We start from the raw sequence: 16219 nt of genomic DNA, 5'->3' as shown, positions 1-16219 counted from the left end.
TCAGAGCGTCCGAGTGGTAGAATTCATTGTTCAACGATGATCAGGATGGACAGCGGGCCCTCATTTGACAATGAAATACATCAAGGTTGGCGGGAGCCAAGAAGGGACCTCAAGACCCTTCTCCAAATTCAGAGGCAATGAGCCTGAAGACCAAGCCTATGCCAGGCAAGAAGCACCAACAGGAAGGTCAAGTGTGAGCAGACGGGAAAGCAGCCAGCGCTCCAACATTCAAGGAAGCAACCGGGGCCAACCCCCCCCAGAGCACAGGGAGGACGCGAAGCCTAAGGATGCCCACAGTGCAGGAGACGCAACCGCCACCGGCCGCGCAGGGGCAGGGGCAGCCTTATAAAACCAGGCGTGTTCTTCTTTTATGAAGTTTATCTCTGTCAGAGTTTTCTTTCATTTCCTCACACAAAAGCACATTACATTTGTATCTTATCAACTCTGTTATATCAGGCTAATTTGAATGGTATTACACACGCATACGATAATTGAATAGAGTGAAGTAAATGTGATGCATTTATTTGTTCACTGACAGAGAACGTGCTTTTTACAAGTTTACACAATGCCCTGGCCGGTGTGGCTCAGGTTCCACCCCTGGGCCCGGCGGGGTGGATGGGGCACATGCCGGAGGCAACCAATCGATGTAACCCACTCACATAGATGTTTCTCTCTCTCTCCCCCTCTCCCTCCCTTCCACTCTCTCTAAAAGTCAATGGGCAAAATATGTTTACACAAATACGAAATTAAAACTACAAAAATGAAGGGTGATTTTGGAAAGGGAAACAATATATTGTTTAGTGTGAATGCGTGTTTCAACAAAACTGACTTTTATTTAGATGGCGTGGGTTAGCTGAGTCCCTTTAAATAGTTAGGGATTTGTAAAGTGCGAAGCTCCTGTCACGTCACGTAATGTAATCTGTGTTTTCCACAAATCCCCACTGGTCCACTTACTTGAGAAGCCCATGCTTCCTGGCTGGGTGCCAGCATACCCAACCTGCCCAGTAGTGCATACTTGTATTTCTGTTACTAAATTAGGAAACCAGAGCCAGCAATGTCAAGGCCAAGAGCCCAGAGAAAACGTTCGGCAGCATTAGTCCACAGCGCTTCTCAAAAGCAAGATCATTGTAAGAGATTTAAGTTTTAATTAGAAACACCCAAGTCATTTAGCCTAATAAGAAGCAATAGTAAGAGCTAATTAAATGAAGACAAAGGGAGAAATCAAAACATTTCACAAAAGTAGCCTTCTACATAGCCTTAATCATCCCATTGAAAGGAAATTAACTACCACCACTTGAGACTTAACGTCTCAGTGACTGGGACTGAAATACTGCCAGCTCTTTCCTGGGGAAGAAATGGGCAGTTGTCCATTACCATTTTGACTAAGATTTACTAACACACTTTACGTAGAGCACTGGTTAGAGCAGCGGTCGCCAAGCGGTGGTCCGTGAGGTCCGAAAGGTTGGCGACCGCTGGTTTAGAGCAGGGGTGGGGAACGTCTGGTCCATGGAATCATTTGGTCTGGCCCTGCCCAGGCCTTAGGGGTGAGTTAATTAAATATCTGACCAAATGCAGCAGGCTAATTTTTAAGTGGATCAGTTTGTATGGCCTGAGAAAGTTGTTATATATATCCACATGGCCCTTGGCAGATAAAAGGTTCCCTCCTCCTGGGTTAGAGACATTGGGTAGAACATTCAAAGAGACTCGAGTGGAGAAACACTAAAAGGGTTTCAAGAGAACAAAATCACTGTGTTGAAGTTCAAAGTCATTTTTAAAATGACATAAACATATAGAAGGATAAATGTGAATTTTCCACTTTCCAAATTTTACTTGCCCCTAGTTAGCATGTCCAAGAGGTTTAAAAAGGCAGTGGTTGTTAATTAACATTCCTGGAAGTATTTGTGAACAGATCCCAATCCTTCATCAAAACCTAAAGAATCTTAAAGATATTGGAAGAATTTTAGTTCTAGCAATAGCTGAATAATATTATTCTTATAAACATTTTGTTAAATATTGATACATTTCAAAGTAATATTTATTTTAGTTTTATGAAAGAATTAAAAAATTAAATGAATATTTGCTACAAAAGCTATATATTTTTTTTTAAATATATTTTACTGATTTCCCACAGAGAGGAAGGGAGAGAGACAGAGAGTCAGAAACATTGATGAGAGAGAAACATCGATCAGCTGCCTCCTGCACATCTCCTACTGGGGATGTGCCCACAACCCAGGTACATGCCCTCGACCGGAATCGAACCTGGGACCCTTCAGTCCGCAGGCCGACGCTCCATCCACTGAGCCAAACCGGTTTTGGCCAAAAGCTCTATTTTTATGTGGGTGCAATGTATTTAATGCCAGGATATGTAAACCACAGAAAATTAAATAACAAAGTTTGAGCACATAACAGGCACGGAAAGACTTATCAAAGATGATTAAAAAGAAAAAAAGATGTTCACACTACTTTAGCAGTACAGAAATTAATTCTTGTTTATAAAAAAGCCACAGAGACAAGAACAAGCTACAGTGTATCCATGTAACAATAACAAAATAAATAAATAAATAAATAAATAAATAAATAATAAAAGCCACAGAGAGAAGACCCTTTCCAGCACGCATCCTAATTGTCTGGTGTCCTTTCATCTAATATATATATTTGCATGATCTCTATAGGACATTGAAATGCATTTAGGTGATCTGTGAGTCAAAACCCAGAGCCTTTATCTTCTTCTTGCTCAACGCCCCCGCCCAGGAGCTGGCCATCAATAAATAGCAGAAGCAGGTACACGGGGAAGGGGGAGGGGGGGACAAACAGACACAGCTTCCCTTTTCTCAAGTCTGTCCATCCTTCAACTCTCCCGCCTCTGAGTACAATGCAGAGCGTGTCATCTGGCTCCTGGTCTGGCCCTTCACTGTCCCTGTGTTACTGACAAGAGGCACAATGTTGTGGAAGGCACAACAGAATGAGAGACCCAAGCTTAATGTTCTAAGTTACATAAATAAAGGCAAGAAATAGATTGAGTCCGGCCTGTGTGGCTCAGCGGTTGAGCACCGACCTATGAACCAGGAGGTCACGGTTTGATTCCCGGTCAGGGCACATGCCCAGGTTGCGGGCTGGATCCCCAGTAGGGGGCGTGCAGGAGGCAGCCGATCCATGATTCTCTCTCATCACTGATATTTCTATCCCCCTTTCCCTTCCTCTCTCTGAAATGAATAAAAACATATTTAAAAAGAAGAACTAGGTTGAGTGATTAAAAATTATACTGGTTAGTATAATGATCTCCATGGATACAAAGTCCTCCATTCCATCTTTACCTTCTTATTGCTACCATATATGCATAAACATATATACACAGCTGGAATCCCCCAAAAGGAAGAAAAATAAACTTTTTTTGGTGGTAAAAAAAAAAAATCAATGAAATTTGATTTTTTTTCTAAAGAAATTTGGAAAAGAACAAAGTTGAAGGAATTACACAAGCTCACTTCAAAACTGCCTATAAAGCTACAGTAATCGAGCCAATATGGTATTGCCATAAGGACAGACATAGAGACTAATGGGAACAGAACATTTGAAATAAACCCATATGTTCATGGTCAGTCAACTGATTTTCAACAAAGAAAAAATAGCCTTTCAACAGATTGTTCTAGAAAAACTGAATATCCCCAATCTAAAAATATCTGAACCCTTTCTTCACATCGCATACAATAATTGAAAATTTTTTGTGACCCTAGATTTGGTGAATAGTTCTTAAATGTGACGTCAATAGCATACTCCAGCAAATAAAAAATACAGGAAAATTGGGCGTCCTCAATTTTTAAAATTTCTGCTCTTCAAATGATAGATATTTAAGTTTCCCACACTGAGAATTCCATGGAGCTTTAAGAATTGTGAATGTTCAATAAAGCAAAAGCCTATAAAATTAATTTCCCTAGGCCTCCATTTGCTTATCCAATGTGGTAGCTAAATTTTAACTTGATGGGTTGTGATAGTCCTTCTACCACTAACATCCAACATCAGAGTTTATGGTAACTCTGATGGCTTTGATTTTATGAAGGGCATAATGACAGCCTTGGAAATCCGCTTCCTGTTTCTAAAAGGCATGACATAACAGGGCATGAGGGTTTACAAATTGTGTATATTACATAATGTTAATTTTTTAAAAGGGATAATAAAAAGTATTAAACAAAGAACTATGATGTCAATTATGTGTGGAGTGTGGCGGAGAACTTGGTAACAACCCATATCAAACTGAATTTTCTTTAATTACTTCTATTACATCAACCCTTGGCAAATCATACAGCTTTTCATTCACTAAAACAGTCATTAACTTCCAAATTACTTGCAGAATAGACAATCTGATTTAAATTAAAACCTTGAACAGATTAAACCATAATTTATAGATGAAGCAAGCACCAAGCATGTTCCCATAACACATTAAGAAAAATAACTTTTTTACATATTGAAGACACTTTTAAACTAATACTTATTTCAGCACATACCCTATAGCCTACCTGTTCATTTTTCTTCACAGTTATATAGTTTGACATGAAGCTAGAATTTTCTGATCATGTCATAAAACAACACCTCTAAAATACGGCAAGTTGATTTAGATCCAAAAATAAAATAAAATTTCTGAAGTGTCAATAATAGGCTGTGTCTTAAAAACATGCAACCCAGGCATGTGCCCTGACCGAGAAATCGAACCGTGGCCTCCTGGTTCATAGGTTGATGCTTAACCACTGAGCCACACTGGCCGGGCAGTACTCTCTTTAAAGTTCCCATAGAGCACCACGCCTCTAATAGATCAGGTGAAGAAAATTAATTATATGCAGAAAGGAAAGAGAAAAGGCACTGCATGTGAGGTGAACTTGGATGACCATCCCTTAAGGTTTCAAACTGGATCTCTACTGTTAGGATGTTAGCTGCTTTTCAATCTTTTCAACAGAGGAACAGCCCAGGCCTTCATCAGTGGTATGAGTGGTAGGAGAGGATTTTGAAGTCTGAAAGACTAACTTTTCTCCTTTTGCCTTTTTTTTTTTTTTTAAAGCATCATCATGCCCAGTGGGTGTGGCTCAGTGGTTGAGCAGCAACCTATGAACCAGGAGGTCATGGTCTGAATCCCAGTCAGGGCACATGCCCGGGTTGCAGGCTCCATCCCCCGTAGGCCTGAGCCTCGCCCGGAAGAGTCGAGCCGACCCCTCTACTCCTTTAAGTAATCAAATGAGGTAAAGCATCCTTAACAGAGCACAGGGCCTGTGGACCAGGGCTCCGCTCTTTGGGCCTGGGGGTGGCCCTCGGGGAGGCCCTGAGCGGCTTGGCTCTGCCCCTGGGGTCTGGAAAGCCCCATGCAAAAGGTGCACTCCCTGTACCAGGAGACGTTCTTATTTCCAGAGGCGGGGACTCAAGGCCAAGGGAAATCGGTACAAACAAACCTTGTTACGCTGACCTTGATCCTCCTGGCCATTTCCCCACAATGCACTGTCCTAGCCCAAGCCCCGCCTCCCTACCAAGTTCTCACAATGGACTACTCTCTGTCTAATCCAACATGTGAGTATTTGGCTCCAAATGCTCTTTGGGTCTTCACTTTTCTTATGAAGGCTCTGAGCACAAGTCAAAATGACTAATGACAAGTTGTATACTCTCCTGCAAAATGCATCCATGGAGGGCGCTCATGAAACCCTTGTAATGCATTCTGAGATCCTAATCTTAAAACTCTCTATAACCAGTAGATATTTCAAATATGCTCTAAAATTATAAATACTGATTACGATCTTATATTCAAAGCGTATTCAACCACAACGAATACACATAGCAAAACGTTAAGTCTTTCGAGGGAATATAACGCGTAAGAAGTCTAAACGGCCCGGCCGGTGTGGCTCAGTGGTTGAGCGTCACCCTATGAACCAGGAGGTCACAGTTCAATTCCTAGTCAGGGCACATGCCTGCGTTGCAGGCTCCATCCCAGTGTGGAGCGTGCAGGAGGCAGCCAATCAATGATTCTCTCATCACTGATGTTCCTCTCTCTCTCTCATTCTCCCTTCCTCTCTGAAATAAATAAAAAAAAATTTTTTTTTAAAAGGAAGTCTACATGTACTAGCATGGACTAGGGAGAAGGGAGAACAATCCCATAGCCACATGTCTATTGTCATCAAACGGAGACAACATGGCACCCTCCCATTTTTAAAAACTATCAATAAAATACATTTCCGTAGTATGTGCCCAAACATAATCAAACATTTGCAGAGGTGTCCCTAGCCCCTCACCCATTCAAATTATAACACTGAAACTACCTCATACAGAGAGATATCAAGTGAATCAGATAGTAAGACCTAGTTCATTGCTATTCATGATAGCCTAGAAAGAAGAAAAAAAGTCTATACATGGCTCAAAATACATTGCTATTGCTGCATATAATTTTATTCAAGACAAGCAAACACAAACACAGACACCAGAAATAAGCTAAGGAGATAAAATCAGGGATAAATGCCTCCAATCTATTAAGCAACAGGTGTGATATAAATAAAAAATTACACGAAAGGCGTCAGGAAACCTATGTCCTTCACTGGTGAGTAGGAAGCAGCCAATGCTATCGGCCGTACAGCCTTAACCTCCGAGAGTATATAATGGAAGGAAATGGCCACATTCTACCACAAAACGTCTTACGTTACAGGAAAAGAGAATAATAGAATACAAAGAACAATGGCTTAACAGGGAATTCTAGTCTCGTGTTACTTAAACATACATCAAAAGGGCTAACGAACAGTGTTATATCCATCCATGCATTTTGATTCTACAATATATCTTTATAAGCCCCATACAGGAAAATTTAAAGTATCATTTTAATGATACATTTTTGAGGTAATCAACAAAAGAGAATCTAATTTCCTAAATATCTGGATATGTGAACCTGACAAAGGTAGAGTGATGAAACACCACTGAGCCTAATCACCAATGATAAAATCTAAAGGAAAGACCATATTCCTATACTATACTGAAAATTCTTGTATTAACTGTAGCTTTGCATGTTTGGAGTAAAATTATATGCAGTAATAGTAATGTATTTTGAATAGAAAGTTTTGAAAAGACATTATATGAGGTTAAGAACTTATTTTTTAAACAGACTAACTGCTACACCAGTACCATTTTTGTAAGCAATATTGCACCTCTATGTGAAGGCCAGTACATCAACTACTGGCCAGTACAAAACTAATCATGTATTGTGTATTGATCAAGAAATTTCTCTACTTGCAAAACTTTGGAGAAAGTATTCCTTAAATCATAAAGAAATATTATGACCAAGTATAGCAGGCTAATTTTTAAGTTGATAATTGTGTATGGCCTGCGAAGGATGTTATAAATACCCACATGGCTTGGCAGAAAAAAGGTTTCCCACCCCTGGTCTATAGGTATGTCACAATCTAATAGAATGTTCAGTAGGCAAAACTGACCATTAAGCCTCGGATCAAACTTAAATGGTGCTGCTAAATTCTTGTATGGCTTCTTATTAAATCACATCTTATTAATATACATCCGTTCTCTCACTAGAGAATGAGAGAAAACACTATATATCTGCCTTTTTGATACTAAAATGATCACACCGTGCAAATTTCCCCTAAATTTCCTGATGTGAAATTCAGAGCTGAACTTCAGAAGTGAAGTAGCTTTTTGTACAAATATTTCACCAGAGCAGTGATCTGAAGGCCAATGCTCAATTGTGGTAAGTGTACCTCAAAAACATAAATGCCCCCTTCTTATGTTTGCATCCGGGAAAACTGTCACATTTCCCCCCCACCATTTCTTAGCTTCCAGTCAAACAAATGGACAATCAAATACTTACAAATCTTTGCAAAGCTCACTGCCTAGACACACAGTGAGAAACATGAATGAAACAGACTTGTAAGAGAAAAGAGACCGGGTGCCCCGACTACGATTACCTGGAGGTAGGAATTGCAGTTGGTTATTAGCTAATCGGAGATGACGCAAAGCTCTCAGACGACCAATTTCTGGGCAAACGATTTCTAAGGCATTGTCGCTAAGATCCAAACACTGGAGTTTTATAAGGGATCCAATGGCTTCAAAGAGAAAAGGAGGGGAAAGGCAAAATCAATTTGACCCAAGCGTTATGCCAGATCTTTAATGCAAGAACTCCAAGTTAAAATATTTGCAGACTTAGTATCACCATCTCACAATGTACTAATAGAGTTGCTCCCTAAATAATAAAAACATACATGAAACTAAATTTTATGGAGGTGATAAGACTTCTACCTCTACATAAAATATTACTTTAAAAAAAGCACAAATCAACATTTTTAAAACAATGCAAAATACCGCTTGAATAAAAAAATAAATTCATGAAACAATATATAAGGATGTTTTCAATCTAACCGAAATTCTTAACTGGATTTACTGAATTTAGAACTTATTATTATTTTGTTATTTACCCAACAACAATATATCTAAAGATAATTTATCTAATCATTATAACCACTTTGGACTCTATTAATGTCATTTAGTCATAATTCCTAACTGGATTTATTAATTGGGGGAAGAGTCTGTGAAACAAATAAATTAAAGATGGTTTATAATTAAAACTCACTAATATACCAACCACAATAGGTTTAAAGACACTATCTGTTCTACTATTAGAAAGGAAAACTTAAACTATAGTCTCTCCTAACTAAAAGTTGGAAGTGTGCTTACTTACCTTCTGGAATCACAACTATGTTATTTGAATGAAGGTACCTGGGGAAAATACCAAAAAACAAAACAAAAAAACGCTGTTGTTATTCAGAACTTCTGCTACAGAATAGGTTTGTAAAATGCTCACTTAGAAATACATCAAATATAAAGGGACCAAACTTTCCTTAACGCCCTAAGTACATAACACAAAATATATTGTCATCACAGATAACTAATACTTTGAAATATTTTATGCTGGGATTGCAAATATTAAAACTATTTATTGATTTAATTGCTATTTTATTTTTGGGTTTTTTTAAAAATAAATATTTTTATTTTCTTTTTAGGGCTTTTTTTGTATTTTTGACATTTTCTGTAATAAGCAGGGATTTTTATCTTTTTTTTTTTTTAATGCTCACCCAAGGATAATTTTTGATTTTTAGAGAGAGTGGAAGACAGAAATATCGGTGTGAGAGAAACATATCGAGTGGTTGACTCCTGCACGAGTCCTTGACCGGAATCGAACTCAGGACCCTTTGGTTCCCAGGCTGACACTCTATCCACTGAGCCAAACCAGCTAGGGCTTTAAGTGCTATTTTAAAATAAAAGATACACAAAAGAAAAACTAGAGGTATTTTTTCAACCTCATAATACAAACTAGTTTCCTACTTTGTTTTAAATGATTCAGGTTTTCAGATACAGTTATGGTGTAAAGAAAAGTCGGCACTTATGTGTACAGGAAAATGCAACTTTTCGTTTCTAACGGATAACGGCACAAAATAATCAAACCAGAGATATTTCCAGTCAGCAAGCATGCTTACTGAGAACCAAGAATTCTGGAGAGATTACATACTCATCATTAGTAGTATCTGTAGAAATATGCAACTGTCAAGGCACAGAATTTATTTTACAGCAAAATGAATTTCATAAACAAGGATCAAATTCTTTTCATAAAAAAGAAAAAAAGTTCCAGGCTGACAAATCCAGGCGAAGTGTCTGCAGCACCCTCTGGTGGAGATTTTATACAATCAGAAGCAGCCCATTAACATCGGAGTAAAATAAGGACCACTGGAGATCATACAGTAATAATTTTTAAAATAAATTTATATCATGGATTTTGAGACAAGAAAACTAGACTTCTGAAAACTTTATTTTCAAAACTATCCTTTTATTTATTGTACCCCACTATCCAATCTTCATAAAATCTTTAAAAATAGAATTTCAAAATATTCTTCTCTATTTTAAAGTCTAATTTCAAGTGTGACACAGAATAAAAAAGATAGAAAATAAACTTAAGAAGATTATTCTATGCTGGACTAAATTAATTTTGAAGTAGGTATTAACCTGCTGGGTCTAACACAATTTAAATAATAATTACACGATTCCATGTTCCTTGTTTTGTGTACATAAAACGATTCCACATTTTATTTTTTCTTAAAAATTTATTTGTACTGATTTCAGAGAGGAAGGAGGAGGGAGAAAGAGCTAGAAATATCAATGATGAGAGAGAAACACTGATGGGCTGCCTCCTACACACCCCCTACTGGGGATCCAGCCCGCATCATTGATGTTTCTCTCTCTCTCTCCCTTTTCCTTCCTCTCTGAAATCAATAAAAATATATTTAAAAAAAAAAAAAAGAATCATTGCTGCTAGAGTGGATCAGAGAGCAGGCTCTGTGCCTTTAGAGCCATGTGATCAGAATGACTGAACTTCTCGCTTTCTCTCTATAGCAGATGGCAATAGCACCAATTAGAACATAGAGATGTAAGAGATAAATGAATCAACATATACAAAGCTCTCTGAATGGAGTTCAATGAATGCTATTGTTATTGTCGTGAGAATTATTATTATATCGTGAGTCATTTGTAATCATAAGCTTGAAAGTCCAGAGAAGTTGAAATGGTGTTTTCGATGTGACTAAGTGTTCATCATGTTCATAACACAGGAACTCTCATTCATTGCTGGTGGGAGCGCAAGCTAGCACGGCCACTTTGGGAAATGGTGTGGCAGGGTGTGTTTCTTTTAATAAAAATTAAGTATAGACTTTACTTAACAGTAACATGCCAATGCCAGTTTTTTTGTTCTGACACATGTACCATGGAATTGGGAGATGTTAACAACGGGAGAAACTGGTTGAAAGGTATAGTGGGCCCGGCCAGCGTGGCTCAGGGGTTGAGCATCTATCTATGAACCAAGAGGGCACCAGTTCGATTCTTGGTCAGGGCACATGCCTGGGTTGTGGGCTCCATCCCCGGTGGGGGGCGTGCAGGAGGCAGCCGCTTGATGAATTTTCTCTCTCATTTCTATCACTCTATCCATCTCCCTTCCCCTCTCTCTCAAAATCAATAAAAACAGGTTTTAAAAAAAATAAATAAAACAAAGCATGGAGGATGCAGGTAAGGAGGCTTTTGCCATACATTTTAAATCTTTTATAGGGTTTCACTGTTTATATCAAGTATCACATGGAGTAGTGGTAACAATAATAAATGTTGCCAGTTACATGGACTATCCGGAATGATTCTGTGACAAAGATGCTGCAACCAGAAAAACTGAACTTTTCAGCATCTTCACCACCTTGAAGTGAGATATTGAAAACACAAATTTAAATGGTTAAAATACTTTAAAAGACTTTTGGGCTTAGCGGAACCAGAGGTCTACCATGCTCATGATACTAATAAGTTAATACATGAACATTATATTTCCTACTATTTCAAATAACTTAAAATTATTTTTATCCCTGTTTAAAAAAAAAATTGAATAAACATACTCACAGTTCCACCAGGTTTGGGAGTTTCTGAGCAAGGTTTTCTGGCTGAAAATGAAAAACTCAGAATTAAATTTTATTTTTGAAAAATGTATAAACGTCTCTAAATAGCTTACGCACAAACCAGTATCTTTTCGAGGGCCCTGATCAGGGCGCACGTGGGCGTCGATGTATCTCTCTCACATCGATGTTTCTCTCCCTCTCTCTCCCCCGCCCTCCACCCCTTCCACTCTCTCTAAAAAAAAAATCAATGGAAAAATATTCTCGGGTGAGGATTAGCAACCACCATCACAAAAAAGGAAGTGACATTGTTAATGTCTTACTGGGATTCTGATCTATTCAAATACTTAACACAGTATCCCAAGCTGCTTCCATCCATCCATCCTCGCCCTTTTATGATGATCAAACAGCGCTGCGTGTGAACGCTGTTCCGAAGTCAGTGAAGCATTTACCGAGAACCCGCTCTTGATAAAACCACCTTTAGCTTTCACATGCCAAGAGCTGTGATTCTGTCCCTCAGGTTCTGCTGTCACTGTCTGCCATGAGGCCCTTCATGACAAGTCTTTTCTCCGGTGTTCCTCCTGGGTCTGTCCCAACCCCCAAAATGTTTCTATTAGCACCGTTATCATCCCTAAGAAGAGGAATATACACCTCCATGTATTGGCACTCAACAAAGAATCCTAGAAAAACTAGAGAACTTGTCCAGAAAGCAAGCGATGCTGACTCTCATCTAGGTCTGCCTGCTGTAATAGCAACATCTTACCTGGCTAACTCACAGGACCGGTGATCATTTATTTTTTCCAGGTGCCCACCTGGCTCCTGCACATCCATTCCAATCTTTCCTTGACAAGCTAGTCGGGTTGTCGTTGTTTTGAGTCACAAAGCTACACACACACAACTGAGTAATGAATAAAGTTTCTGCTGCCAACAGTGCATCGCTGTGTCTTTATTAACAAATAAGTACGTTGGGCTTTTATCTTTAAATAAGCACAGTGACCGTGGGAAATTGCAATTTATTACAACACTGGGATTTGGGGGGAAAAACTCCACTTATTAGACTCCATCCCAAAAGCCTGGTAAGCAAGCAGTCTGTTGCCTAGGCTGTGGCTGACACCTACTGGTGTCCTACAATACCGTTCTCTGTTTCCTACCGGCACGTGCTAGCGATATAGCCAAGGAATGAGGGGAAAGTTATACATTTTAATTCTTACGTGTCCATGGGGTTTACATAAAGTCAGAGACTTGATAACTATAAATTGATAACTAAAAAAGCAAAGGGTGGTGGGCGGGTTCGAGTCCCAGTCAGGGCGCATGCAGGAGGCAACAAATTGACGCCTCTCTCTCTCTCTCTCTCTCTCTCTCTCTCTCTCTCTCTCTCTCTGCCTTCCTCCCTGAAAATCAATTTAAAAAAGCTGTAATTATTCTTTGGGTTGCTAAACTCTGATGCTGGATTATGGATGCCACACAAAATAGTTTATCTTGATCCACAGAATTTATACTAAAAAAACCTATTTTAAAAATCTAACTATGCCCTCAAAATAACATACATACCAATATGCTAACGGCTATAAATGAAAGATACATATCGATTTACTTCCAGAAACAGCAAACACAAGCAAATTTTATAATGCTTTCTGCTCCTTGTAGGTATTTTATATAGATCAAGAAAACTTTTAGAGGAAAACAGTCCATTATATGAAGCCAATAAGATATACGTTCAGATATTTAGCAAAGTCCAATACAGAGAAGGGAATGAAGAATGGATCAATTCACAAAGAAAAAAAGACATCATAAATGATCTAAAATGAATAAGAACTCGAATTTATATAAAGCAAATCCATTTAAAACGCAGACCAAATTTCTTAATAGTGAGAATGAAAAATCTGATTCGAACATTCTCTTGAAAATAATTACAAATAGTTTTCTAAAATCTTCTATGTCATAAAATTTAGGTTATAATGATAACTATGTGCTTATTCCTAGAACATAAAAAGAGTGAATCAGATGTTGCTTTTGGGGCAAAACTTTTTCTGACAAATGGGATGATAGCCGGATTCAAAATCATTAATGATCACAGTGCAATCATTAAAAAGGTTTTTTGTTTTTTCAAAACACTCAAAGGGCTACATCAGGCTTCCCAAACACCCATCTTAATATTTTAATCTTCAAATCATTCATTTTAAAAAATCATTCTTGTTGGTCTTTCTCTTCTTTACTTTTTTAAAAATATTTTTTTATTGATTTTAGAGAGAGGAAGGGAGAGGGAGAGAGAGAGAAACATCAATGATGAGAGAGAATCATGGATCGGCTGCCTCCTGCACGCCCCCTACTGGGGATGGAGCCCACAACCCAGGCATGTGCCCTGATGGGGAATCAAACCGTGACCTCCTGGTTCCTAGGTGGAGGCTCAGCCACTGACCCACACCAGCTGGACTCTTCTTTACCTTTTAATTGGTCCATTCAATATTGTAACATCCAAAAGATCATCTAGGAAGCTTAACACACACACAAAAAAGGCACAGGCCAAGACACAGACACAGGCACAGGCTAAGCAAAAAGGGGTTTTGAATGGGGGCAGTTTGGTAAGTGGAACATTTGCGAATATTTTGCTTCCCTACACGGCTCCTCCTGTCACCACACAACTGCGGGGTCTTGAGTAACACGTTCTCAGCTCACGAGGACCCTCTGGATGTGGATTTTTAGCACCTGCTCACACAATAAGAGAGGACACCCATTTCAGTCTGTGTTAAGACAGGGAAAGTGCACCTTGGTCAGGAACACGTTCTAAAGGGTTTTATTTTATTTTATTTTTTTAAAAGAACGCAATAGAATACTGTACCAAGGTGGTCAGCGAGTTCCTTTTCATATAGAGTCTCTCCAGGAACTGGAGCCCTTCGCCTTTGAGTAACTCCAGCGGGAAGTGGTCGAGATTCCTGTAGTTCAAGAACAAGTTCTTGTGCTTCTCCAGCCTTGCCACGGAGATGGTCTTGCCGAGCTCGGACGCCATGGCTGAGCCGATCCCATCGGGCACGCGGCAGCCCTACATCCTGTCAGAATCGGTCCATCTCTGAGGAGGAGAAAGACCAGCGAGTGATTATGACACCACTGCCAGGCAAGCCCGTTAAGCACACGCAGCCACTGCAGATACTCAAAAAGAGAGTTATGCATTGAATCCCCATAGTTTGCTCTCATAACAGCTAAATTTGTCAGGCGTATTTAGAAGATTAAATTAATAACCATTTCATAAAAATACACCCCCTACTTAGGAAATATTTATTACTCAGTAGAAATAGTCCTAATTGAAAAAACACACACACAGTCTTGAAATTGAGATCGGAATCCCTAAGACGACAAGAGACCGGTTTCACAACAGGCAACCAAAGAAACAAGTTAAAAATCGGATACAGCCCGGGCCGGTGTGGTTTAGTGGATACAGCGTCAGCCGGCGGACGGAAGGGTCCTGGGTTCGATTCTGATCAAGGGCATGTACCTGGGTTGCGGGCTCCATCCCCAGTAGGGGGTGTGCAGGAGGCAGCTGATAGATGGTTCTCTCTCATCGCTGTTTCTAACTCTCTATCCCTCTCCCTTCCTCTCTGTAAAAAAAAATCAATAAAATATATTTTTTTAAAAATCGGATATGGCAAATCCTCATTTTTGTACCTAGCTTAAGGTATTTCAAGAATATTTAAATATGTATATAGAATATAGCTACATCAGCCCGGCTGCTGAGGCTCAGTGATTGAGCTTCGACCTAGGAACCAGGGGGTCAGGGTTCGATGTCCAGTCAAGGGCACATGCCCGGGTTGCGGGCTCCAACCCCAGTAGGGGGCGCGCAGGAGGCAGCCGATCCACGATTCTCTCTCATCGTGGATGTTTCTCTCTCTCCCTTCCTCTCTGACATCAATAAAATGCATATAGAAATAAAAACTTAAATTAAAAATTTAAAAAAATAATAATGCAAACAGTTCTCCAATGTGCATTCCTCGGCCACATACCTCCCTTACTTGGGTACTTTTTTCTTACGCAAAGTCACTTCTTTGGACAGTTAAAAGTAAACGACAAGGGGCATAACTAATACTTTCAACAATAAATATTTATTAAAGAAAGAGAGAGACTGGATAGCAAATAAAAAGAAAATAAAAAGGAAACGACAGCCTCAGCATTCACCGCATACAACTGCACCTCCACACGAGTTTTCTTGACAGGCAAACACCACCCCACGTTCGTGTGTTGTGCTTTTGTTTTGTTTATTTTTTCTTAAAGAAACAAAACCTCCCATTTTAAGAATATTTCGCCCATTGGAGGCAGGGTGCCTTCAAGGCAAGGAAGGAGCCCCTGAGACTGGCTTCGTTACTTCCTTGGGAAATGCCACTCCGACGCCCCAACACGGGACATGGCAGCGTAGAAAACGGCACATGAAAAGCATCTGTCAAAGGTCATTTTCCTCCGACGCCCCGATCAAGTCCCAGGTGCAGACAGGTGCTTCGCCGGGCCTAGTCCCGGGCCCCCAGGGACGAGGAGGGCCCGGCCGGGCCCGCTCGCCCCGCGACCCTCCCCCCGCGGCCCGGACGCTGTCGCCGGACCCAGCTTGCGAGGCGGAGGCCGGGACAGAGGGCCTCGCCGCTCCCGTCACCTAAGACTCGGAGGCGCCACACTCACCTGGGCGCCGGCGGAGAGAGCGCTCCCGGGCGCAGGCTGAGCTGGGACGGCAACCGTGGGGCGCCGGGCGGGGCGGGGCGCCGGGGAGGGGGCGGGGCCAGGCGGTGAGGGGCGGG

At 40.2% G+C, this 16219-nt stretch overlaps 1 protein-coding gene across 2 annotated transcripts in view; it reads right to left on the bottom strand.

The window, feature by feature from the left end:
- LRRC28 (leucine rich repeat containing 28) overlaps positions 1 to 16173 on the bottom strand; it is a 40540-nt gene extending 24367 nt beyond the window's left edge. For both annotated transcript variants that reach the window (XM_081114773.1, XM_081114774.1), the window contains exons 1-5: positions 16104 to 16173; positions 14284 to 14511; positions 11452 to 11492; positions 8705 to 8742; positions 7935 to 8072 (exon numbers count right to left, since the gene is read on the bottom strand). In XM_081114773.1, the coding sequence (XP_080970899.1) occupies positions 7935 to 8072; positions 8705 to 8742; positions 11452 to 11492; positions 14284 to 14451 (385 nt within the window). In that variant the 5' untranslated portion in view covers positions 14452 to 14511; positions 16104 to 16173. The remainder of the gene's footprint in view (positions 1 to 7934; positions 8073 to 8704; positions 8743 to 11451; positions 11493 to 14283; positions 14512 to 16103) is intronic.
- Between the last annotated feature and the right edge of the window lie 46 nt (positions 16174 to 16219).

This window comes from Myotis nattereri (assembly GCF_964212035.1).
Source record: "Myotis nattereri genome assembly, chromosome: 21".
Lineage (NCBI taxonomy): Eukaryota > Metazoa > Chordata > Mammalia > Chiroptera > Vespertilionidae > Myotis > Myotis nattereri.
The sequence above is the reverse complement of the archived record's forward strand: the minus strand, read 5'-3'. Positions and strand labels throughout refer to the sequence as shown.